Source organism: Chelonia mydas, chromosome 8 (assembly GCF_015237465.2).
Source record: "Chelonia mydas isolate rCheMyd1 chromosome 8, rCheMyd1.pri.v2, whole genome shotgun sequence".
In the NCBI taxonomy this organism is placed as follows: Eukaryota; Metazoa; Chordata; order Testudines; family Cheloniidae; genus Chelonia; species Chelonia mydas.
The window spans coordinates 43,174,205-43,200,131 of NC_057854.1; the positions used below are offsets into that span (position 1 = coordinate 43,174,205).

Genomic DNA, 25,927 nt, shown 5'->3' on the forward strand with positions numbered 1-25,927 from the left:
CTCACTCCCTGCTCCTTGCACACCCTCCACAAACTGATGGGAGGTCCTTTTTAAACCAGGTGTCCTGATTAGTCTGCCTGCCATAATTGATTCTAGTATGTTCTTAATTGGCTCCAGGTGTCAATTAGTGTGCCTGTCTTAATTGGTTCTAGCAGGTTCCTGATTGCTCTAGTGCAGCCCCAGCTCTGGTCACTCAGGGAACAGAAAACTATTCATCCAGTGCCCAGTACATTTGCCTTCTACCAGACTCCTGTACCCCACTGGTCTGGGTCTGTCACAATATGTTTAGGGTCAGAACCCTGTATCTGGTGTTACCAGCTGAAGTCAAGCTGGGCACGGATTAGAATGTGGTTCCAGGTTATGCAGACTGCAGTTTGGCACAGACGCTATTTAAAAATTGCCCTGGATCATAAACATCCCCAAATGATTTGTTGTATTGGCCCTCAAACCAGCATCTCCCAGCAGCCTAGGTGCTCCCACTGCTTGCAGGAAGGAATCCGCACTGCAGAAGGAATGCTCTTCCTCAGGTGAGTCCTGCCACAGTGGGTTGATGACGTCGACTCAGTGAGCTAGGAGTACTCATGAGAGCAGGGAAAGAGGAGAGCTACTTATAGAATCATAGAATATCAGGGTTGGAAGGGACCTCAGGAGGTCATCTAGTCCAACCCCCTGTTCAAAGCAGGACCAATCCCCCAACTAAATCATCCCAGCCAGGGCTTTGTCAAGCCTGACCTTAAAAACTTCTAAGGAAGGAGATTCCACCACCTCCCTAGGTAACGCATTCCAGTGTTTCACCACCCTCCTAGTGAAAAAGTTTTTCCTAATATCCAACCTAAACCTCCCACACTGTAACTTGAGACCATTACTCCTTGTTCTGTCATCAGCTACCACTAAGAACAGTTTAGAGGTAGTTGAAAGCAGCTATCAGATCCCCCCTCATTCTTCTCTTCCGCAGACTAAACAATCCCAGTTCCCTCAGCCTCTCCTCATAAGTCATGTGTTCCAGTCCCCTAATCATTTTTGTTGCCCTCTGCTGGACTCTTTCCAATTTTTCCACATCCTTCTTGTAGTATGGGGCCCAAAACTGGACACAGTACTTCAGATGAGGCCTCACCAATGTCAAATAGAGGGGAATGATCACGTCCCTCGATCTGCTGGCAATGCCCCTACATATACATCCCAAAATGCCATTGGCCTTCTTGTTGACTCATATCCAGCTTCTCGTCCACTGTAACCCCTAGTCATTTTCTGCAGAACTGCTGCCGAGCCATTCGGTCCCGAGTCTGTCGCGGTGCATGGGATTCTTCCGTCCTAAGTGCAGGACTCATTCACTTGTTGAATGAACATTCTGCTTTATTGGATTTCTCAGTGAGCTCATGCGTCCCGTTTCAAAAGGTACATGCCACAGGGGAAAGCTTCACCCATGAAGAAGTGTGGTTGGCTGGTTTTGAGAAGACCACAACTTCCCTTGAGAGTCCATTCCACAGACTGATACACCTCACCATGAGGAACTTCCCCGGTCAACCAGCTATATTAAACTTTCCTTTCTTCCTATTACTGTTTGTACTTCCATAGTCCTCCTCCCTCCATGGTATTCAGACCCCGCAGATATTTGTAGACTGCTCAGTCCTCATCACTTCACCAAGAGATCCATAATTAGCTCTTCTTCTCTCAAATTAATCCTCCCGCCCCCTTTCCTTATCCCTCCCCCCCCTTTTTTGTAATTCTATGTTCTTGGCTGCATGCTGGGACACACTCAGGCTGTTCTGGGCCAGAAAGCAGAGATAGGGCCAGGAGCTCTGATCTGGTCACAGACCGCACAGCCGTTAGTTGAGTCACTGTTAGAGCTGGATGCTGCACAAGTGGCAGAGGTTGGGCAGGGCTGCTTTCAACAGACAGTTTATCTTGGCTGGTATATTGAAAACTCTTAAAAGTGTAGCTATCACTTTAAATTTTATGGAGACTTCCTGGTCCTGCTTGCAGGTTAGGGGGCTCTGTAGGAAGCCTGTGTTTTGTTACTTTAGCAGTCAGTCTGTAAAGAACCAGCTTAGAGCAAAGTGGGTGGGTTGTTCCTCTCTACTTTAAGGAGCAACCTGCTTTGTCTCTCCCTCCGCTTTGGGTTCTCGTGTGTTACGGTTCTGCATTTTAAGATATACAGTCATTCTTTCTGGAATATTGCAACATAACATTTTTCCCCATCTAATTTCTCTGTTTGTATGCTGTGAACATAACAGCTTGTATGGCAGAGATGTAGAGCTATTCCTCCCCTTTTGTGCTGCTGTCCTGTTAGGCCCTTAGTCCCACAGTCCCACACATTTTCGCTCTCACCACCTTCTTTATCTGTAGCCGTGGATCAATGTGGCCACTCAGCTGACCAGGTCTTCACCATGCACTGCTCCCTCACCTTTATTGCCAAGGTCTCCCTGTCTAACGGTCTCTCAGCATCACTCACCTGCCCCTTCCTCCTCACGCTGGTTCCATCTCTCTCCATGTCTACCACGCCTCATTCTCATGCCGGTCAGCTCAGGCACTGGTTCCGACTCTGTATTCTCCCCTAGCGGGGGTCCATCCCACCAGTGCCCTACCCTCGGCTAAACCCCAACACCCACCATTCCTCTTGCAGGAATCCCATGGCCATATCGACTTCCCCAACAATGAGTTTACGTGCCTCCTCTAGCACTGCCATTTTCCTGGCCCAGCACCTGTACTTCTCCATTCTCAGAGGCCTCCAGAGATATCTCTACGCAGCTCCAACTCCCTGCGTAAACTTAGAGCTGGACAGGAATCTTCTAACAAAACACTTGTCAGAAAATGCCTGTTCACTGAAACCAAAATGTTGTAAGAAAACACTTCAGTTTCGCCAAACTGTGGCCAAACCGCAGGCTGAGTCCCAGCAGATTTCTCCCTGGTTTATGGCCACCTCCCCTGGTGGGGAGGCCTGCTGCTCCAGGGCCAGGATGCCCCAGCTTGAACTGGGGCTCTTAAGGCCTAGGGTCTCTGCTCTGTGGCAGGGGCAGCTCAAGAAGTCTCCCACAAGGCAGGGGCAGCTGGCTGCTGTTCCATAAAAATGAAATAAACGTAACCCCTTTGGAGTAGAGAGAGCATGGCCCCTTTAAATTTTTTTCCTAGGGGAGAGGGGGAGCAGTAAGAGAAAAGAGGGAAACTCAGGGGCATGGCTCTGGAGCTAGGGAGAGAGAAGGGCTGCAGCCTGGAGGCCCAGGATGAAGTGAAGCAGAAAGAACCTGCCTGGGAAAGACAGGGCCACCGGTGGGGGACACCCCAGGACAGGAGCCAGGAGCACTATGTCAGGGAGGAATCACCTAAGGAGGACAGGCCGGAGCTGGACCCAGTATCACTGCTGCCCAGAGCTGCATGGGGCTGTGAGTACTGGGGCTTGTGACTGCACTGGGAATAAGGAGGGAGGCTGTAGCTAGTTAAGTGCGGGAGGTGATCGCTCTGTGTGGCTTGGCAGAGAGTAGCAGAAGAGGGCACCAAAGAGGTTTGTTGGGGAAAGTTCACGGGCGCCAAAGACGACCAGGAGCACCCAAGACCTACCACTGAACTAGAACTTTGCTCAGGACTCCTGAACTCTGTGTGCAGACACATTGCTTAGTGTCTGCCCTTTCAGACTGTGCTACCACTGGGCCTGTGGGGCCTTGGTTTGGATGCAACCCTCTTCTACTGCTTCCCCTATACTTCCCCCGGTTGTTTTTCTCCTCTCATCCCTCTGTAAATAGATATTTCCCTTTGTTATATCCACTGTACTTTTCCTGTGGGTGTGTGTTCACTCTGGGGGGTTTGAAACAGGTGCCCCTGGGGTGGAAAGGATTTTTCCTGCTGCATTCCTGCATGTGCCATCTCTTGGCCAGAGGTGCCTGCAGAGCAGACTCCATCTTGGTCACGAGGGCGCTAAAAAAAAATGGTTGTTTTTTTTCCAAAGCAATTTTTTGGGGGAATTTCCTTTGCATGGGAAATTCTGACATTTCTAGTTTTTGTTCTGAATCTGAACAAAATAGTTTTTGAAATGTCAGATGTTTCCATTCAATGGAAATTCCAAGTTGACAAAAATCTACCTAATGCCCCCCAGCCCACCACCATCCCTCTAATTTTTCAAGTATAAAATGACCAAATTCCAACAGGTCCCTCCTACCTACAATCTTCTCTCTCACCTCCCGTCACAGGTAGATTTCCTCTCTTTAAACCCACACACCCAGTACTTCTCCAGGATTCAACATTACCCATCTACAACTAAAATTTGTCCATCCCTCATCACCATCAGCATGGGTTTAGAGTAGACTACTACTACTACCTCATCCTCTGCAGTCACGAACACTGCAATTTTGCTCCCATCCAGTCCATTAAAAATGCTGCTACTAAGATAATCTTCTTGGCTTGTCACCTCTTCCTTCTTTCCCCTTTCTCCATGGCACCACACCCAAATGGATAGTCTTCAGCTTTAGGGCCTTCCTGGCCAATCCCCGCCCTCTCAACAACACATGCCACCGAGCCACTGACTCCTACCTTTGCTCTGCCAATGCCACCAGACTTTTGTGACCTTAGTCCAATTTCTCCTTCTGTGCTTTTGCCCACACAGCCCCTATGATTGGGAAGCTGCCCCTAAAAATCTGCAAACCAATATATGCTCCTTTCAAATTCCACCATATTGCCTACGGAACCCTCTACAATGGCTCTGTAGCTGGCCTGCCAACACTTCTGTCTATGATGTTAATCACAGTGGTTTACCTTGTCCCTCCCAATCCCATTGGTTATATGCACCTGTTCCCTTGTCCTATATATTGACTGAGCTCATTAGGGAAGGGACTCGTGTGTGCACAATGCTTAGTGCTCTCCATCGGAGCCTCTAGGTGCTATTGTAGCAAAGGTTTGGTTAGTAATTTGTTGTGCACTTGAGTTAGTGGGACACAACCCTCAGCCTCATTGTAGAATGTCTTAGTGGAGGGGGCTGGACAGGATGACCTCTTGAGGGCCTTTCCAGCCCTACATTTCTATGATGTCCTCTGATCAGATGTAGCGAGGCCTGCCTTCCTTCCCACTTACCATCCTAGAAACGAACACACACTCGGCAACTCACTTCCTGGCCAATCTGATATCTTGGGAGCATGCTCTGAGAGGCTTAGCTCCCCTGATTGTGTGCAGCTCAGAAACAAACTGGAGGAAATACTGTGGGATTTTGGCTTTTGCAAGATGGTGGAGCTCAGGTTCATCATGGAGGGCTGGGGATGGGCTTTGGCTGTGAGGCCTGAATGTGGCTGTTGAGATGGAAGGGGTGACAAACAGCTAACAAATTAAGCATGTTCTGGATGATCTCTAAGGAACACGGTTTTCTGATGGTGAGGGTAGTGATGATGCGGAAGCTGTGTTGTCAAGAGACAGGGTCACGCACATTGTTCTCCACACTCCTTGCAGGAGAAGGGCTCAAGGATCACAATCGTTTCAACACAGGGGACAGGGGATGGGATTGTGGTAATCCTGCTCTATCCTGGGGTGTGAAATATTGTTGAATAGCATCATGTGGGCACAAAAAAAGCCACTGATGTAAAGAAGCCAGCTCAAGTGCAGTTTGACCATCAAAAGAAATGCTTTGGTCTTGTCAACACAACTGGTACCAGCAGTGGCTTCCCTGAGCCAGTGCTGAGAATGCTTTGGCTGCTAGCATAGGCAGTACCAGAAAGTCTCCAGCTCTGTCAAACCATCCCTGAGACTTGCTTCCACCCTGTCTCACTCTTATGTACTGTACTGGTGAAAAAGAAATTTTTCCCATCTACTCTAGCAGCTAAGCCGTTCCAAAGCATCAGTTCAAAGGATTGTCCGCTAGTAACAGATTTCCAAAGCTGGTTAACTTCCTAGTATAGACAGATCCAACCCAGGCATACAGCGCTACAAAATGCAGCCAATTCAATTCAGGCCAGGTCACTCGCACAGAAATGGACGGCTGCTCCCACCCGAAGGAGATGCCTGGGACGTGAGTGTGCTTTCATGTCCAGTTTTATTAGTGTTGCATTAGTACCATAAAATAGTCGATGAGGTTGCACACATTGCAGTTCGTTCCAAAAAAGGCTATTTACATTTAATTTGTCTTCATATAAAACCTAAAACCCAAACAAAACAACAATGAAACAGATGGACAACTTAGAAATCTACAGTGGTAACATCCCTTCATTTGACATTGTCACATGTGCAGCAAGCATTGCTCAGACTATCTCACACACTAGTGTACCCACACTTAGCAAGGTGCTTCCTAAAGAGTGCTCTGAGTAAAGATGCACTGCATGCCAGTCAGACACACTAAGTTCTGGGATTCCTTCTATCCGGCTATACAGAAGGGGAAGCCGACCTTACCGGGATTTTGATGTGCTTCCTTTTAAAGGAATTAATGCCCTGCTACTTTCAAAACTATGGCTCCTCCTCCTCTCTAGCATCAAGTCCTAAACACTCCACAGAAACCCAGGAGAGCTCATCACTCCAGCGCTCCCACTTATCACTCCCATGACTTTGCAAGGAACTTGCCAAAGGAGCGTCATCAGGGTCTGCGGGAGATGCTGTGCTCAGATGGTCACCTCTCACACTGGGCATCCCAGTGGGAAGGTCATACTAGAGTTTTAGCAAGTCCCCACAGTTCTAATGGCCAGGATACGGAAGTGCACTGAATGGAGGGTTTTTAATCATCTCAGCATCTCTAAGCAAACAATATGACGGAAGAAAACACACCAAGATGTTCCTACTGCCAAGAGCTTTCAGACTTTACATCCTGGGGATCTGAGCTGAAACAAAGCTTCCATCTGAAGTAAGAAGCCCCTGTCCTTTCAGTACTTCAAACTACAGGGAAAGAATACAGGCTCTCTATTGTCACCAAGATGTTTTGCTTACAAGGTTTCAAGGCATCTAGTACTATTTCTTGAACCCTCAAAATGAACGATTCTTAGAATGTTTTCTTGGTATTAAACACCTGGCCAGACTGATCCGAGATGGTAGCGATAGCTAGCCAAAGACTAACAGGATATACATGTCAACAAGAGTGTTTTAGAGACATTAATGGAACAATGCTGGTCAGTTTGGTTTTTAGCTGGATCAACCGGCCTACAGGTGGGTATGGCGATTCTATACAAAACCACAAAAACTTCCCATTCTACTACTCCACCCTCAGATCTCCTCTCTAGGACATGACAACAAGGCTTGCCAATAAAAGCAGCAAAATGAAGCCAAGGGAAGGTTGATAAGTATCCTCAAACTAAAGTAACAGAGGAATTTTATACTTACATTTGAGATATAAACTGCTCAATGGGGCTGTTGTTGGGTTGGGGAGAAAAACGTGACTGGATTATATGCAATTGATAACTGCAGGTGAAATTAATGGAAAGCCAGAGGTTAAGTGAATACTGCTGCTCCAGCTGCTGTTTTCTTTAGGGCAAAGAAAAACAAATGCAATTCCAGCAAGCATTCAAAACTAGTAAGGATATTCCCTGGCTTGCCATGGTAGACGTCTGCATTTCATTTAGCCATGGAAGTGTAGAACCAGAGCTCCAGTCCTTGGCCAGCCTACTAGGGATGCCTCCTTAGATCCAACCTCCAAGGAAGGGCTGGGGCCAGTTTCCCAAGAGAACACCAGTACAGGGGAATGGCAGCTTTGCCAACAGGAAAGTGCTGGAGTCACAGCTTGGGGCTCCATGGAGCAGTCAGTCAGTATCAAGGCCCGGGTCAGTGTGTAATGGGAATCAAACGGATCTGCTACTACAGTACATTCCTGCAGGAGGCCAGGAGATATCAGCAATCCCAAAGCAGGTGGGAAAGGGGGGGAAGTTTAAAGGTGACAAGGTGGCATGCAACCAGCTGAAAACTAGGCAGTCAGCTCTCTCCCCACCCCTCTGCCTGTTCACTGCTAGAAATCCAGGGGCTGAAGTAAAAGCGACTTCTAGATTTCCAGTTAAAGCAGGCTGATTCAGGCCAATGAGATAAAGCAAATGAGTTTCCTTCTTTGAGTCACACTCTGGTGGAGGTTCGTGCAGGTCTCTTTTCATTATTCCATAAAGAGTTTTAAAACTGGGGCTGTGCAGGGTTTCTTGCTCCATTAGGGTCAGTCTTCTTCACTCATCACGGCAAAGGTAATTAAGCAGCCCACCGATATCCTGATGGCCCCTTTCAGGCACAAGGTCTGGCACCTCCCCCCGCCCCCTCCCGGTCAGCTCTGCCACAGGGCGTACAATGGTAGAGTCACAGCAAGCTGGCACGCAGACCAATTCTTCAGAGTGACTTCCTGTGAACCCTGGAATTGGTGGTTGGTTGGAGAGCACCACGTGGGAGACCGGAACTCAGCTCAGCTCACCCTGAGAGGAGGCTCCTGCCATTGCTTTATCAAAATCATTTCCTATGGAGCAGTACATTGTCTGCACAGCCCAACTGCTGTAATACTCTGTTACTGCAGAGCTTCAGTTCTCAGACTTCCAGAAAGTTTTCCTAGTGGTCAGGGATGAAGTTAGTTGTGTGAAGAAACTCAGAGAAAGTAACCACTGTATAAAACGTTAACAAACATTCCCAGGAAAAGCCCAGGGAATCCAACTCCAACCCTTGGCTATGAGGCAGGGCAGCACCATGACGAACCACCAAGAATGAAGCTTTCCCAAGATCAATGCAGTTCTGCCACCCTGAAAACTCCAGCCTGAGGGTTCAAGGAGGGTTTCCTTGGAAGCCTTGCTACAGCAGAGAGCCCACTGCAGATGGCTGTGCTGCCAAATAGCAGCTTGCCAGAGGTAACAAACTGTGCTGTCTGCAAGTGCATGGGTACCAAGCAGGCAGAAAGTTTTCTGGTGAATTAGATTTCATAAAATGTAATTAAAATAAAGAACTAATCCACATGAAACATTACACATAGTAAGAAAGGGGGCAACATACATTTGATAGGCAGGAGCCATGAAGTCCCATACCGGCTACTGTTTGTCTCTCTATAGTAGGTTGAAATACAAAGAGGAGCAAAGTGTCAAATCCTTCATTGCCCCGGTAAACAAAGTTATTGCAAATAGCCAGTCCAAGCCTGCCGCAGAGCTGCAGGGGCCATGAAAGTCAGGCAAGGGTCTCTGCCAGCGCTGGTGTAGAATAAGACGTGGGACTGAAATCAGACTGGATTTCAGTGACTCTACTTGCACAGGGAAGAGGGATTTAAGGAAGAATCTGAACTGCTGACTTCATTAAAAGGCTTGTCCTGAGACAACAGCTTCAATAAAGAGCACTGATGTGCTCGTGTGCTCGTTCCTAAGTTGTGGCTGTCAGGCAACGCTGCGCTAACCCAGAGCAAGGCACAAGCCTCCTTGCAAGATCCTACACGTCAGCCGCCACTATGCTGAAGCTAGAGATTCTTTCTGCTCCTGTTACAAAGCGTTAAAGGGAAAACCTACCCTCTCCTCAGGGCTGCCATAAGCGAGTGAATAGATTACAGTAACCCCCCACCAGCTGCATCAGCGTTCGTGTGCGGATCTGTGCGCTGACCTGCCCAGCTCCTCAGAGGAGTGCGCATTGCTGGGCTGCTGAGGACCCTGCCAGTCTGATGAGAGTCAATTCCTGGACATGGCTGAAATTGCACTAGAAAGTTTCTATCTTATTAAACACGTGTCTAAACCAGTAACCTGAGCAGTGAAGGGAAGGTGCATGTACTGTTTGCTCTGCGGATACTCCATTGTGAGGGGGAAGGAGGCGGCACTGTTCTCATTTAGGGCCCCGGTCACCCTCACTACTTCAGCAGGGCCGTTAGCTGAACACACCCCCAGCTGCCCACTGAAGTCCTGCCCAAGTCAACGAAACCCCTCCTCCAGGATGCGCCTTCCTGGGGCGTGACCCACATGCAAGGTGGAACAGGCTCCCCAGCCATTTGCAAATCTTTGTTCAGTCAGTCATTGTCCCAGAACATTTGGACTCTGAAAAATGCTTAACGTATTGCTGTCCCTTTGAGAGGGTGGGGGAAGGAGCCACTCTAGGGATCTCTGAACACAGGCCTGAGCAGTGCAAACGCCTGCCCATGAGACTGGAACCCCCAAGAGGCTCCCCTTATGCAGCTGCACCCTGCTCATTCCAAGGGTGGAGTGTTGGCGCCTCTGCAAAGAAAACAAGCTCTAGCTCCTGAGCCCCTGGGTTTGGCAGCATCTGCATGGAGGCTCCTCCCTGGAGCTGTATTGCCAGGGGAGCCCCACAGATCCAGCCCTGGGACCCCCTGGAGGAGTAGAGCAGGGTTACAGGTAACTAAAGCTGTTAGGCTTTGCTGTAGTGTAATTCCTTGCAGGGTTGATGGGGGAGGATTTCTGGGCAAAGGCTCCACCCCTGGGAATTGCAGTCCTCGTGCGGCTACCACCAGTGTAGTGTGCACCATGCCTGGTAGAGGAGGGCTTCACTCAACTCCAGGGAGCTAAACCAGGTTAAGCAGGTGGTGAGAAGGATCAGAGCCTTGTTCCTCCAGTTAGAGCACCCTGATGCCCCTTCAGCAGAGCAAAGCTCTGTCCTAAGCTAGGGTAGGATTCCCAGCGAGGAGAGTTGCCGCAGTAGCTCCTACACCACCCACACACCCAACTGCAAATGTGAGTGGGAGCCAGGGGCTCCAGTAGCTGAGCCTCCTTTGGCTCCAGAGAGCCCCTGCTGCTGACACAGCCCTGTAGGGCTACTGACATTGTAAATCAGAGCAACCTTCAGGCTGCTTTAGTATACCCTGGCAATGGGCTAGCACTGTGATATTTTAAGGGAAGGGGAAAGGAGAACATACATAGGTTACAGCTTCCCACTCGTGAGCTGCAGTAGTGCTCAGGCTGTAGTGGCCAGTGCATTTCACACAGGCACTGGCTGGTTTTGCACAGTAAATCCTTAATCCCTGAATGGTGGGTTCTGCTAGCTGCAAGCTTGTATCCTGCTGGAGTAGCTCCCTTCCCATGGAGAGAAGCCCACAGGAAGTACAGGGGCACTGATTGACTCCTCCACCCCCATTTTCTGTGGCAGGCCCCTCGACCCCTTGCAGGATGGATCCTAAGCCGGCACGTGGCCCAGCTGGCTAACGGTGCATTGTGCAACACAGGTGCACTGCTGGAGTCAAAGAACTAGAATAGCTGAGAGAACCCTCAGGTGACACAATCCATGCATGAGGCATTCCAATGCAGTCCAGACAAGCCTAAGTTCTCTGTCTCTGCTGTCAGAGCTGGCTTTGCTACATGGCCTCCTGCCTTGGAAATGGCAGCAGCAGCTCACATGGCTGGAGGGGGCCCCTAAACAAGGGATTCCCATCTGGAGTGTGTGTGTGTGTGTGTGTGTGTGAGGAATCTTGTACACACTGCCTGGAAGAGAGGGCACATTCAGAATGAGGTATGCAGGTGGCGCGTTTGCTGTGAGCTGGTATTTTATGTGCTTTCACATGCACATGTGCTTTTGCTGTGTGGGTGTGAATGTAGCTGGTGTAAAATGCAGCTGCTCATGTGTAAGGGCTCAAGGGGCACAGGAACTAGCCAGTAGACTAATGCTTGACTCATTAGACAGCAGCTGATCTTTCCTGTTGTCTTTTTTAGCAACTTAATCTTTTTGAAAAGCATTAAAAAAATTTGAACCTGTAAAAATCCATTCTCATGAGAGGCCGGGCAAGGTTTTATTGATGTACATAATCTGTGTGAAAATCTAAATAGCAACAACCCCACTGAACTGGTGTCCTTCAAATCCAGCTACGGGCTGCAGGGGGCATTGTGACGGGCTTGGTTGGGTTATTGGGATGGACTTGGAGCGATGGGATTCCTAAAACAGACATTTCATACTTTGTATTTCAGTCTCTGCCCAACCTGAATCAGGCACGAGTGTGAACATGCCTGCCCATTTCAGTTGCTGGCCTTAAAACAATGACCCTCTGGCACTTCTTCACCTGTGGAGAATCCCAGCGTTTCCCTCAGTTATTAGCTTGGTTTTTGGCAGACAGCGCAATGTATTTCACATTCTTGCTACCTGAACTATTTGGTGGTGAACCAGGCTCTACTTTCTTCATGTGAAGTCTGGGGGGGTAGAGTTAAACATTTTAAAACACTTAATCCTCCCAGTACCTCCCACTCTCCCCTCAAAAACCACTCAAGCCCAATCCAGAACACCCAGCCACAAACACACCGAGGAGGTTTCAGGTTAATAAGCAGTGCAGTTATCCAGCAGGTCACCCCACTTCTGGAGGTTCTCCTGGTAATTTCCATGTTATCGGTACATCTCTACTTAAGACTGTTTTTTGCTTTGTTCAAGGGGTTTCCTTTCCTTGTAGTAAACTTAAGAATTAATAGAAAAAAGTAATTCAGAAGTAATCCAGACGCATCTATAAGTAATCTGCAGGAGAGAGCAAGCAGATTTGAGTCAGAGTTGGCATTCAGATTCCTGGCTCCTGGGTGTGCAGTCTCCACACAGGCAGAAAGCCGCCCCGCTGAAAGCAGTTAGAAGTTAGGTTTGGAGTGTCCGAATATGCAGATGGGAAAGTGCTTGACATGGGAGGACCACTGTGCTGCCAGCTGAAAGAACTTCACATCATTCCACTCTACGCCATCAATCAGGACTGCAGGGGAAGAATAGAACAAGGAAGCAGGTCAAAAAGCACCCAGCAAAACAGACACACTGGAGAATCCCTATACCAGAATTCTATGCCATCACATCATCCTTCCTCAGTCAGTACAGGAAACAGATGCTGCACTGACAGCTAGATAGTAGAAAAATTAGGAAGACGGCCCAGTCAATTCTTCTGCTGCCCTGAAGATCAAATGAAAATGGCTCAGCAGCTGGGTTGGGAAAAGATGCCAGTCATCTCCCTGCCCACCCCCAACAGTGGGAAATTATTGTTGACTGCTTGCATGCATTATGGAGAAATTGTCTTCCTCTCAAATATCATGTAGAGGCCACAACCAGAGCAAACAAGATGGACCACTGGTTTGTTCCAGAATCAACACTTATAACCCAGAAGAGTTTAGAACAGTAGTTCTCAACCTGTTCCCAACAGTGAACCCATGTTACAACATAAAACTTCTGGGACTCCTCTCCCACCTAGCTACAAAGGAAAAAGAGGGTTGTCATGCCCTCCGAGACCTGTTTGTAACTCCCAGATTGAGAACCTAAGGTTTAGTGGCTGGCTGGCTCTATGCCATGTGTGGATTTCCCCATGATGGGAGAATCCTCCTGCAGCCAGATCCACCAGATTCAAGTCTGCTTTGTGTCACAGACCAGCACGTCCTGGTCAAGCACTGAGATGGCTGGCTTACAGGCACTAGAGCCATCATTAGCAATAAAATGCTCCCTTTTACTATTGGAAATGATGCAATAATTCAGCACTTACCCCGCAGCATATTCTGCTGATGTTTTGCTGTGCAAATCAATCTACTAATTCCTTCAATGCATTGACTCTTAGACTCAATCTCCTTGTCTTTTGTTTTCTTGGGCAAAAACATCACTAGAAGAAAATCAAACCAAACATGCTTGATCTCTACCAGCCACAAGAAGTTATACTGAAAGAATTAAGTAAAAATACACTGAAGTCTGAACTTTCCTCTTTGCCAGGAGTTTGAATGGCCAGGTACTCCCCCTGCCCATGCTTATTAACATTTCCAGTTCACAGAATTACTTACCAAGCATCGCCACCTTACAAACTGGGTCCTATTAATTGGACCTTTTTAGAGCCCCAAAGTAATTCATATTGCCTCTGAAAGTCTTCGTTGCTATAAGTCTCCCCTTCATCCCCCTAGGGCAATTCCCTGCTGGGAAAATATCCAGTCTATTAAGACAAAGCTCCACCCTTGTGCACTGCGAGCTTTGGTGGTTGGCTCAAATGATATAAAATCTGCTGTGCTCCCATGAAGATTCTTGCTTATTGCAAGAGGTTTCTAGAGCAGAAAGCCCCAGATGTTATCCTCACTTGCAGTTGAATGTGGCAACTAGTGCATATTCACTACACAAACACCAGGTCAACAGCTGCTCAAAGGGAAAGCCGAGATAAGGGAGCTCCTGCAAAGAAAGGAACTGGGCAGGGAAGGGAAAGGTTAGGAAGCTCTTCTGAAAAAAGGTACCAAGGTCTCAGGATCCATCTGAATTAAGAATCTGAAATTAACAATCTGGCTCCAGGAGAATTGCTTCCAAACTGGGGATGAACACCCTAGACACCCCAGCCTGAGTGATGTGGCATCTGCTCAGCATTAACTCTGGCCCAACACTGCAATGGGGCACCCATGCAGGGCTCATTGCAAGAATAGATCCCCTCGAGGGAAAAAGTTACCAGCTATTGAAAAGCCGAAGCCATTTGCTGCAACACAGCACATTTTCAAACCAAGTGCTGACTAGCACAATTCGACAAAGTGCTGGAGACTTGATGTGTTCACAGTCCATTGCAATATGGCAGTTGCTATCTCCCCAGCTCTTAGAGAATTATTTTTTCAGGCCCATGCGCAGGGCCAGTGGAGAGCTGTTGTAGAAGACTCCTGAAGGAAAAGGAATTCTAGAAGTGCCTCTCACTGGTAATAAATTTCCCAGAAAGTGTAATTTCCTGGCTTTCCAGTATTTGTGTCCCCCCCACGCCTAAACTTCAAACATTGTTCGGCTCCCCAACAATCCTCCTCCTTTTTGAAATATTCCTGTGTTTACAGCCTTACAGGGAACAGGAGGAAGACTGAGCTCCTAGGTTGGAAAGGTGGTTCTGGTCATACTTGGAGAATGGAGTTTAAACTTTAGGTGGGGCACACGTGAACTGGAGGCTGCTCAAGGATGAAACCTTTGAAACCTGCTGGTCTGATTAATCTGGGTCAGAGCTCATCTCTGCAGCCTGCACTCTGTCAGGGACCTGGGAGGATCCTAGTGATGAACACGGAGCCCTTCCTCCCCCCTTACACCAGTACCTGAAGTAGATCCGTACGTATGGGAGGATACTGCTGTGGCTGACTGCATTCTTGAGGCTAACAGCCTTTTAATAGGCACCGATAGCCTTTTGTCAGTATCCCTTGCTGCGTGGTTTAGCTTGGAAGGATGGAGATGTGTGATCAATCCTCAGTGGAGTCAGTAGTTTCACTGGGCCATGTTCTTGTTCCCGTTATTTCCAACATCCACATCCTCCCTGGTGCAATCGGAGTCCCTGATGCCTCTAGACCCCGATCCGCAGTAGCACTCTTGGCAGGGGAGCATTGCAGCAGTCTCACATCAGGGGTCCTGAAATAGGATCTCCTTGTCTAGTTGTTTGCTGCAGGGCGAATAGCTCTCCTTGGTGTTTCCATGGGGCACACTACACCCAAGCTGTACACCTCTCATTCTCCATTCACTCTTTTGCTCCATCTCTTCTGTCGAGCCCCTCGCTTTGGTGCTTGGTGCCCCGTGTATACACAGGTGCTTTTCAGACCAACTGAGCAGTTGTCTGGCCTCTGGTGTGTTGCTTCTTGTCTTCTCTTGCTGTTTCTATAAGGTCAATGTCGCCAGGTGGATTATCACATGCGATCCTCAGAATGGGGGACACACCTACGAGATCAATCCTCAGCCGGTCGATGTTGTTCCTGACTTCAACTTGTGAATGGAAACTCCTGGCCCCAAGCCTGCCAGGCTGCCATCAGCCTTAATGACTATCTGGGGTAGGGGTTCCCCCCTCAGTCACTAGAGTGAGTTTATTTTTTGTGGCATTTCCATCAGCCTGGTCCCCTCCTAGCTTTGGAGTGAGACCATTTCTTGCTCATGTTTGAGTGTGAAGGATCCTAGTGATCCATCCTGAATCTAAGTTTCTAACACCCATGAAAGATCTCCAAACAGCTGACTATCTACCTAACAGTTTGGGGAGACTGTGCACTGCCCGGTCTTTTGCTGCCTGTATGAATGACCAGGTCTCCTCTCACCTTTCTGAATCACCTCTCTACTCATACCTAAATAACTCTCCCAGGTGAGCTGGCAGGATCTTTATCACTGCCTCTGTGGCCTCCTCCAATTCCCTCTTGGTTCTGGCCTTGATGAGAATGTCATCTACACAGGGAAACAAATGCATGCCCCCTGGCCTGAAGCTGTCCCACCAGGATCTCCAGATTTTGTGAAGACTGGAAGCAAAGGAGAGCATTGCTCCATCACAAATGCAGCACAGGAATCTCTGGCAGGTGCTGGATGTGGCTTTGGTCAGGTCTCCTGATGCCCTGAATTTCCTAGGCAGCATTCCTGCTGCTCTGGCATGCTACGTCACCATGTGGAACAGTGTGCTTTTTATGCTAGGAGAGTATTTCTGGCCCAGCACTGCCCACAGACCCTCTGATTTCTTGTGGATGATTAAGATTGAATACTGTCCCTGAGAACTCTTCTGAGAAAGAGTCTGCTGTCCCTGTATGTCAGACACAGAGTGAATCTTGAGGTTACGTTGGTATCGGTTTCAAGGGGTGTTGTGTAAGGACAGTTTTCAGTACCCACTCGTCTCATAAGGCGTGTTCTCTCTTGGTGTGGAAGATGGTGGGCCTGCCACCAATTGCTTGTCTCTGTTCCTCCTTAGGCAATGCTGGTGTTGCCTGGAAGAGGGCAAGGAGGGGTTGACGTCCTGTCGTACTTTTCATCCTCTGCTGAAAGTGTGGTTTCCTCCAGTCGATCTGAGTCCCTTCTGCGGGACTGGTGAAGGGGGGCTTCAAGGTCAACTATGTGCATTGTCCAAATTCTTTTTGGAGCTGGAGAAAAGGTTGTGGGGTATCTTTTCCCCTGCAGTGCACAACTGCATTTCGCACCCCCCCCCTTTTTTTTTTTTTTTTTTTTTTTTAGGGGGAAGTGGGTCTCCGCTGAACCCAGGAGCTGCTGAGCCAGAGTCTCCAGACCACATATGTAGCCTCAGGCTGTGCCTGAAAACAGACGAGCTGCCACTGCCCTTGTTGGGCTGTCTGATGGTGCCTGCTGATATGTCTGCAGTGAAAGACATGGCAGGGACATTGATGAAACTGTTGATGACATCTGGAGGCCAATCCTCTTGGTGCCTGTGCCCGTGCCATAACAGATTGTCCTGGAGTGAGAGATAGAGGCCCAAGAAGCCTGGGGTGCCAATAAGACAGTCTGAGGGCATCCTCTACTTTCAAGGGGAAAGCGGAAAGAGACCCCTCCCTCCACCACAGTCGTGTCAGAGGTGAATCACCACGATGATCTCTGAGGTGTGGCGAGTGGTTTACTCAACAGTGCCCCATACGGGGATGCTCCAGCCTGAATGATCTTTTCTGCAGCCATGTTCAATGGCACGCCGTGCCCTTTGGGGAGTGGTGGGGGAAATCCATCTTAGACACAGATTGCGCCTCTTCCTCTCCGCCTGGAGTCCCAGGGCTGCAACTGCCCTCTGAGGCATAGGGGTAAATGCTCGGGGGTGGAGGGAAGGAGTGCACACATTAGATACCTCATGTTTTGACTCATCTGCCCCAAGTCAACAGCGCACAGGGACCTGCCTGGGAAGGAGAAAGGGATGTGCGCTTCCTTCTGGCTTGATTTGATTTCTGTCCTGTGTAGCTGTCTCCTGAGAGGCCAGTGAAGAGATGGAAGAGGATGAGTCTCTTTGTTGTTTGAAACAGGACCCAGCTCTCTGCTGGTTGCTGTGACCTGCTCCCAACCCCTTCTGGGGTGGGAAGGGCTACATGCTTTGGCGTCTTGGCACCAAGTTTCTTCAGGGAGGAGATGGTGCCCACCCAGAGTTCTCCCACTGCTACTCCCCTGAGGTACACCACCCAGCTGAGCACCCCTTCATCTACTCTTCATTTGGGTCAGTCCAACTCTTTGCTGCTGAGCCAGTATGCCAGGGGGCTCCATACCCTCACATGGGCAGGTTTCCTTCCAGTGGAGGGGTTGGTTGGCCTCCATCAGTTCCCTGCTTGTCTCCCCTTGCTGTTTAGAGTATCAAGGTGATGTCTGATCTGATAGCGTGCCATCCTCAGCATAGGGGGACGTGTCTGGGAGGTCAGTCCTCAGTGCCGAGAGTCCAGCCAGCTCATGCTGTCCTGGCTTCCATTTGAACGGACATTCAGAACATAGCATTTGTTCAGGAATGGTCCCACTCCTGGTTTCTTCCCTAGGGGAGCAGTGAACCTCACATCTACTGGATTCTCTAGGGCTGGCCCAAGTTTTGTGGAAGGTTGCACTGAGGCTGTTCTGCCTCACCCTGCTGGGAATGAGCATATTGCTCTCCTCCTCAGACTCGTTCTCACAGACACAGTCATGCTATGGTCCCTCCTTGTCCAAGGGGAAGGAGACGGAAAAGCCCATGTCACCAGGGCTTTGGCACTCAGGTGGCCAGATGCCTGCAAGAACTCTCTGCTCTGGGAATGAGGGAACTGGGAGACCCGGCACCTCCATGGATCTTCCTGGTTGCCTGGTCCTTGTCTGAGTGGGGGACAGGTATGTTCTGCCTTGAGCTGGGAAATGGGGGGAGGTAGGCAGAGGCCTTCTAACAGCTGGAAGGATCATGGGCTGGCTGGTAGCACCATACTGGGACACAGGGGAGTTGCAAAGGAAAAAAGGAAGAGAGGCTCAGAAGACCCAAGAACTGTAGCAAGTTCTCTGCGTTGCTCCTCCCACTCCACATTTTGGTGGTGGGTTTCCAGCAGGTAGGTCCTTATGAGAGAAGATTGGACTGAAGCCAGTAGGTGTGAGGATACCTTCAACTGGGGAGGTGGGGGTGCTGTGACATACTCTCCCTTGAATACTAGCAGCACAACTGCTGTACCCTCTTATCCAGCCCCACCCTTCTCTTCTCCACGTTCTTCTCACACCTTCCCATTCTTACCCTCCCTCCACTACTCATACCCTGCCGTATGACCACCACCTCCCCATCCTCCTTCGTCTCCAACCCTTTCTCCCAACAAACGAACAGTAGGAATCTAAAGGCTTGTCTACACGAAGAAACAGCCCTGAATGACTTTTCCGCACTAGCTCCTTGGGTGGATGCTTATATAGTACACTAAGAGTACCTTTAACTTAATCCACTTCCAAATAATCCATCGCTTTAAATTCACACCATATCTTATTTCACAATAGATTCCCTGTGTAAACCAGCTGTAAGGGTAGTCTCTGTTAATCACTGCTGTTAAATCATCTAACAAGGGTACAGGATGATACTGAGTCCAACACAAGGGCAAGATAGTTGTATGACCGTTAATACATCTCTACCTGCAATAATGAACAGAGCAATTCAATCTCATGCTTCAGGCCTTCAACTGATGCCCAGCAATTGTCACAATCGTATAGCTGGCTAGGTGCATGAGGGGTATCTTCATCTTAAACGTCAAGTATTAGCCATCTTTAGACCACAGACACATCCATTATGGCAAAATTTGTGCACCCATGCCTGGAAAAAGTTTTCTACAAGTCTAAAGCCAATGGAGCAACAGTGCATGGAGTTCTTTAAGAAATGGCACTGCAGCAGAAAGGGCAAGATATTGTTTTAATGAATGTTTGGGTTTGATAAGGAAAAAGCAAAATAACCCCACCCTAAAAAACCCAGCCAAAGTCCACCCGTGAGATTGGGTGGCTCATGATTTGTTGTGTGTTCAATTATTCAGTGGCCTTGGCTTACCTCATGGTACAGCAACCAGCTTTTATTTCACAGGGGCAAAGGCGGATCAGGAGACCTACCCAATGTGGTATGATTTGCTGGCACCAAACACAGCAACACGGGGAGTCACTCCCCAAAACACAAAAATAAGGTTGCCTCTAGGGCCACAAGCCAGCAGGCCTAACAATGGCATTTCAGGACCGAGGAGCAAGTTCTATTGTTAAGACATCACACAGTGAACCCGGGCAGACCTGGAAAGCCAGGACTAGTACAACCGTCCACCTTTCACACGTCAGCAACACCCGATAGAGCAGCAAGTTGAATCCCCTCCCCCTCTTACCCTTTTTGTTCTTTTCCTTTGTCACGACTGTCATTGACATTGTTGGAGTGCTGGTGGTCTCCCCACTCGTGGGTAACCTGCTGACCTGGAGAGACCGGAAAGTGCATTTGAGTGTGTTTTTGGCAGTGGAAGAGTCCTTCTTCTCTGGGTCTCTTTTCTTCTCCACGGGCTGAGCTGCAATCCAGTAATCCACCTGCAGTCCCATCAGCTCAGCACCAAGGCTCTGGCTAAAAGATGGGAGCAAAGAATCATTTCCACATGCTGACTGACAAAATTTCCATCAAAATGACAATCAAGGGCCCATCATTTTCACAAGTGACTAGGGATGCTGGCTACCCAACCTGAGACTCCTTAAGGTGGCCAGATTTTCAGAGGGCGAGTGCTCAGCTTCTTTGGCAAGTCACACCCCTCGGACTTCTCTCAGAATGGGCACCTGAGAATGGTAAGCACCCAGAAACAACTAGCCACTTATCAAAGGGTAGATCAAGGAGGTTAGGATCTTTTCATGAAAGACAATTGTCAAGGAAGCTCCATTACGTGGCACATGAGCCAGGGATCACTGTTACTAATTACATTTAATCAGGCAACTTCTAATGAATTCCTTTTCCTTTGTTTTAATTGCAATCCTGAGAATAACTATCAGACTGTTCTTCAGAAAGAACAGCCAGTTACTTTTTTGGGTGACTGCACTGTAAATCAGTCTGGCTAGAGTCACATCTGCTGTGTAGCTCACAAAGTCCAACCCATAGAAAAGGAATTTCCTGTCTTGGTAGTTCACTACCCCAATACAATCCTGAGCTTGACAATCACTTTCCCTTGTGGGCTACCAAAGTCAGACCTTGGCTGCCATCAGGACATGGTGCCAAACTCACTCCAGCTTGGTATTTTAGACACATAGGGGGACTTAGTTACAAAAGATAAGTCTGTTAATTGGTTGAGAAATTGCCAGTGGGTGGAGCAAATGAATAAAACACGGTCTACCATGGTGGCCATATCAGGTGATCACAGGAAAGGCTATGCAGAATGCACTGACCTGTGGAGAAAAGTCTCACAACTTTTTCATCAGTGGATGTTTGTTCTGTGGCTTGGCTCTCCAGAGTGGACACATGTGTGGGCCCATTCTGCTGACATCAGGCAGGCAGTGAAGAACATATCAGGAGCAAGAAATTTGGCACCAATCATGCCCTCATTCAGACACTCAGAGCCTTTAGGCTTCTCAGCCAATAGCTGCCAAAACCCATCAGCTAAATCTGCTTAGCCTAGGCTACACGAGTCACTTCACCCATTTCCTCAGTCCCAGGGGCTACCTGGGAGGAAGTTCTCGCAGGGGAGCAAAGTCACATAAACCCAGTTGGCAGTGGAAGAAAGTTTGTGGCTTGGCTCCCTAGTGCTGAAAATGGCCCAAGGAGGGAGCAGAAAACTCGCAAGCTGAGGTGACAGGTACAGTGGGGCAGGCTGGGGAGAGGAAGGAAGGAGTACTCCCCACTGAGGTGACACCTTGGAAAATGGTCTTAAAGCTGGGGCACTCTGTGCAAACTCCTCAGACCCCAATGCAGACAGATCCAGCTGATAGTGCTTGGTGAAAATGTGGGCCCTTGATGGCTGCTCTGCAGACCTAGCTACAGAGTCGTCTCCCCAGTCAGTCCATGGACCTCCTGAAACAGGCTCTAAGTTGGGTTGAGCAGGCTGGCTAAGGCAGAGGCCAGCCAGAAGCAGGAACATATTTAGTGTGAAAAGATGGCCAAAGAGGACCATCATGGAACAAAAGGATTTTCTCAGCCTCTGCACGAAGTAGGTGGCAGCCCTTGCTGAGGTATCTGAGGGACAGAAAGGCTAGTCAGACGGCAAGCCAGGATGAGAGTGTACAGTGCATCAGCCTGCCGTGCAGTGACCTCCCATTCGGACATGGCTACAACATACTGAGAGTCCCAGCGTCCAGGTAGGTTCACACCCTGGCGCAGTAACTCATTGGGCAGACAAGCACTATCTTCCTCTCTTCAAGAAGTATCCTGAAACTAGAAGACTCAGTCTAATTCGGCATGAGACTCATGGGGACCACAGTACCTTACCAGGATCTGGCTCCATAGGCTCAGCCCCAAGCAGTGTTTACAGCGAGGTGCAGTTACACTTGGAGTAGCACATTGCAGGTGCAGCATTAACAAAGTGGACCGGGGCGGCCTTGTCTTAGGGGCCCTACTTTCACATCAGTAACCTGCATTCTCCTCCTTCGTGGGGGGTAATCTCCAGAAGCTGGGTCATACCAGAGGTGAGAGAAACACTCCTTGCGTAGCAGACACAAAGCTTCTGAAGAGGAAGGGGAACGAGGGGCAGGGCCTCAGGCATTAGTCACACAGGGAGAATTGCCTTTGGTGGTGAGACAGAGAAGGACTGAGGAAGAGGCGGGCCTCTTCAGAAGCTGCTTGGGAGGAGGGAAGGGAGAGGAGCATCTGGGAATACAGGCAATGGCCCCAGCCATAGGAGGAGGGTGTGGTGGGGAGGCAGGGATCCTGGAGAGAACTCTCTGCCATCTCTCCTGGGACCAGGCCTAGAGTAGGTTCTAGACAGAGAGCGCTAAAGTGAGGTGACTCAGAATTCAGGTCTGGAATGGAGGGTGCCCTGCAGAGGACCTCCTCCACTTCCTTCCCCACAGAGGGGTGTGAGAACTCACTTCACCTGTGCTGATAGCCACAGCTCCTGTGGCTGAGACAAGAGATGGTGCCTCAGCACGAGGCTCTTGCAGTCTTCTCCCAGGAGAGGAGGAAGGGGCTGGGGAACACAGAGACCAAGGCCAAAGCTTTCATGTTTGGAAGCATAAAGGAAGCCAAGTGGGGATTTAGATAGTGAATAACACTGGCCTGACTTTCAGAAATGCTGAGCCCTGAAAAATTCCACTGGAGTCAATGGGAGCCGAGGGGACCAGCTGCTCTGCATGACGGGCCTGAATTCAGCTCAAGATGCCTAGCAAAGCCTTCCCCATATGAAAATGTTGGTGCCATCTCCTCCGATCCTGACTGGTCCTTCGCCAACTGCCTGCCACCAGAGGAAACACCCACTGGTGTGCGAGGAAACGAAAAGCAACACAAACGTGGCCTTCTAAAGAGACACTTCCATAGTTAACGTGCGCCTGGCAAAATGAAACTGGAGACGCAAGCTTATGAAGCAGGGAGCCCTGCACTCAAGCCAATCTCATTCTACCTGGGGAGTCACAGATAGGCTATTGCACTGAAATGATCCCAGCACTGGGGAAGACGCCTCTTGCATCTGAAGTCATATTCAAGCCACACGCCTACAGCACCTCTCTACTACCTTCCCATAACTCACACTGAACCCCATACCTGAGCAAGCCCTCAACAGATGCTTCTCCTCCTCCCTGCTTTTCTGCCTGTCCATCTCCTGGGAGCCTCCTCCCTCACTTGCCATGCTACAGCTCAGAGCTTACAAGTCAAACAGCCTGGAGGAGGAGGTGGACTTGTCCTACTGCTTGCTTCTCCTCCAAAGCCTTGTCCTTAATAATTCTCCATTATACAGCATCTTCCATCTGAAGATCATTAAACTAAATGATTAGGCCGCACAACACTTCTGTGGTGAAGGGAGGTAAATGATAAATCCCATGGACTTTCAATGAGATTTGTGCTCCTCTGTAATTTTGGCACTTTTGAAGATGTTTAGTTGGTAACTTTTAATGCACTTAACACCACTGTGTGTAGCAGCAGAACACACACAAAAAAATAAGCTTTTAGGGCTAAATTCTGCCCATAGTCACTGAGACTCCCCATAATCAGTAGCAGAAGCACCACATCTGCCCTTAGCATTTTCACTAGCTGTCAGATCATTTTTGTGGTTCAATTTGTTAATCGTTTCAAAAATATGGACATACAGTATTCCAGCACTGGTCTCACCAATGCCATATACAGAGGCAAAAGCACCTCACTGCTGCTACTCAGTATGCCTCTTTATACATCCAAGGACTGGATTGGCCATTTTTGCTACAGCATCACACAAGCTCATGTGAAGTTGCTTGTACACCGTGACCCCCTAGATCTTTTTCAGGGTCACTGCTTCCCAGGATGCAGTTCCCCCTACAGTTATAGGCTCTCTTCCTTGTTCCTAGGTGTATAACTTTTTCAGTCGCTCTGTATGACTGCCCTGTCCTCATCGTTATCTGCTATTCCGCCAATCTTTGTGCTATCTGCAAATTTTATCAGCTGTGATTTTATATTTACTTCCAGGTCACTGATTAAAATACTGAATAGTGTTGGGCCTGCTACCGATCCCTGGGGAACACCACTAGAAACAGTCTCATTTGATAAAGATTCCCATTGACATCTGTCAGCCAGTTCCCAATCCCTTTAACATGTGCTCTATTGATATTGTATCGTGCTATTTCAGTAATCAGAATGTCATGTAGTACCAACTCAAATGCCTTACCAAAGCCCAAGTATATTAAGTCTTTGCAGTTATCTGTATCAACCAGCCCTGTACCCTCAAAGAACAAAATCAGGTTGGTCTGACAAGACCTGTTTTTCATAAAACCACATTGATTAGGATTCATTACATTTCTGTCCTCAAATTCGTTATCAATTGAATTGCACATCAACTTTTCCATTATTTTGCCTGGGATTGATGTCAGGTTAATCAACCTATAGTTATCTGGGTCATCCCGTTTTCCAGTTTTGAATACTGACATTAGCACTCTTCCAGTCTTGTGGAATTTCCCTGGCAACCCAACATCCTATGGTTCTGAGCTATTGATAACTCCATTTTGTGTTGCTCTTCTCTCAAATTTTTCCATATCTTTAGTACTGAAGTAGCCAGAACTGACTGATGCCACATCTGTACTGAGTTGGTCTGATACATCCCAGCTCAGGATGAGATCTGTGAATCCAGCCCAAAATTACATTGGCTTTTTGCTGCCCTATTGCACTACAAAACTCATTTAATTTAGTCTCCATTAACATGCCCCAGGTCCTTCTGCATTTACTGTCTCCTAATTCCCTCTCTCCCACTGAGTATTCTGGATTATTTGCTCCTAGTTTTGTTAGCTTCCATTTTTCAAACAAAGTTTAATCTCCCCATGCTTCTAATCTTCTTTGGTCCCTCTTATTTATTGGACTGGTCTTCACAGCTCTTCCCAGATTTAGTGTCATCTGCAAATTTCATTAACATGCTTCTTACTTCCTCCTCCTAGACCATTGTTATTTCTTTGCATTGTGCAGCACCTCAAGGACCCAATCAGAAAGAGGGTCTACTGTGCAAGGTGCTGTATGAATACAGGGAGCGTCTCCATCCAGGACATTAATAAGGCCAGACCTTAACATGGATTCCAGGGTTGTCCTGTTATCCTTTGTGATGGCCCTTGCTCCAGTAGTTACGATCACATGGATTATTCTTGAATTAAGATTGACGGTATCACATGCTTTACTAAAATCCAAAGGCAGTACACCAGGAGGCCCAGAGAAATACCTGCTTTCTACACATTCTCCAAGACATGATGCATTAGGTCTCCAGGCCAACTGGAGACCTCCAAGACAAGACTCCCGTTTGAGGACACTAACAGAACCTGAGGTAAAGCTGCAGACGAGTATCCTCAGAGAGTGCTGCAGATGAATGTATGCAGACAAGCACTCTGCCAAACGACCTGACCCCCTCCCAGCCAAACGCAGCAAAGAAAACCCAGCCTGACCCTCATGAAGCCCCTATGACCCTCCCATCAGTCCTGACCCCTCCCAGTATCCACGAGTTAATTCCTCTGAAGTGAAGCAGGGTTAATCTCCACAGGGCAATAGGCTAAAAGAATGTAAAGGGATGACTAAGGAGATGGGAGTTGCACGTGGGGGAAGGAGGGCTGCAGTATTCCTTACAAAGAGATTTAATTTCTACTATATTTTGGGTAATACAGGGAGAGAAAAGAGGCGGAAGGTGCTTTACCTGGAGGAAGAGAAGCTGCCCGTGACAGACGGCGAGGAAGGTGGGGTGGGGGAAGCTTCCTTCACAGCAGGAGACACAGAAGGCGGGGTAGAGGAAAGGACACTGGAACTAGAGGGAGCTGCGTCATCGGAATCACCTTAAAA

The 25,927-nt window shown here is 48.6% G+C and overlaps 1 protein-coding gene across 17 annotated transcripts in view; it reads right to left on the minus strand.

Moving 5' to 3' along the window:
- The window catches only part of PACS2 (phosphofurin acidic cluster sorting protein 2), a 211,015-nt gene that overhangs the window by 18,255 nt on the left and 166,833 nt on the right, over positions 1-25,927 (minus strand). For 15 of the 17 annotated variants that reach the window (XM_043552553.1, XM_043552552.1, XM_037906246.2 and 12 more), the window contains 4 exons: positions 25,785-25,920; positions 19,857-20,083; positions 13,331-13,444; positions 5,989-12,559 (listed from right to left, as the gene is read on the minus strand). In XM_043552553.1, coding sequence (XP_043408488.1) covers positions 12,441-12,559; positions 13,331-13,444; positions 19,857-20,083; positions 25,785-25,920 — 596 coding nt within the window. In that variant the 3' untranslated portion in view covers positions 5,989-12,440. Of the gene's footprint in view, positions 1-5,988; positions 12,560-13,330; positions 13,445-19,856; positions 20,084-25,784; positions 25,921-25,927 lie in introns of those variants that run through there. The other 2 variants (XR_005226407.2, XM_037906252.2) reach the window with 1 other exon arrangement.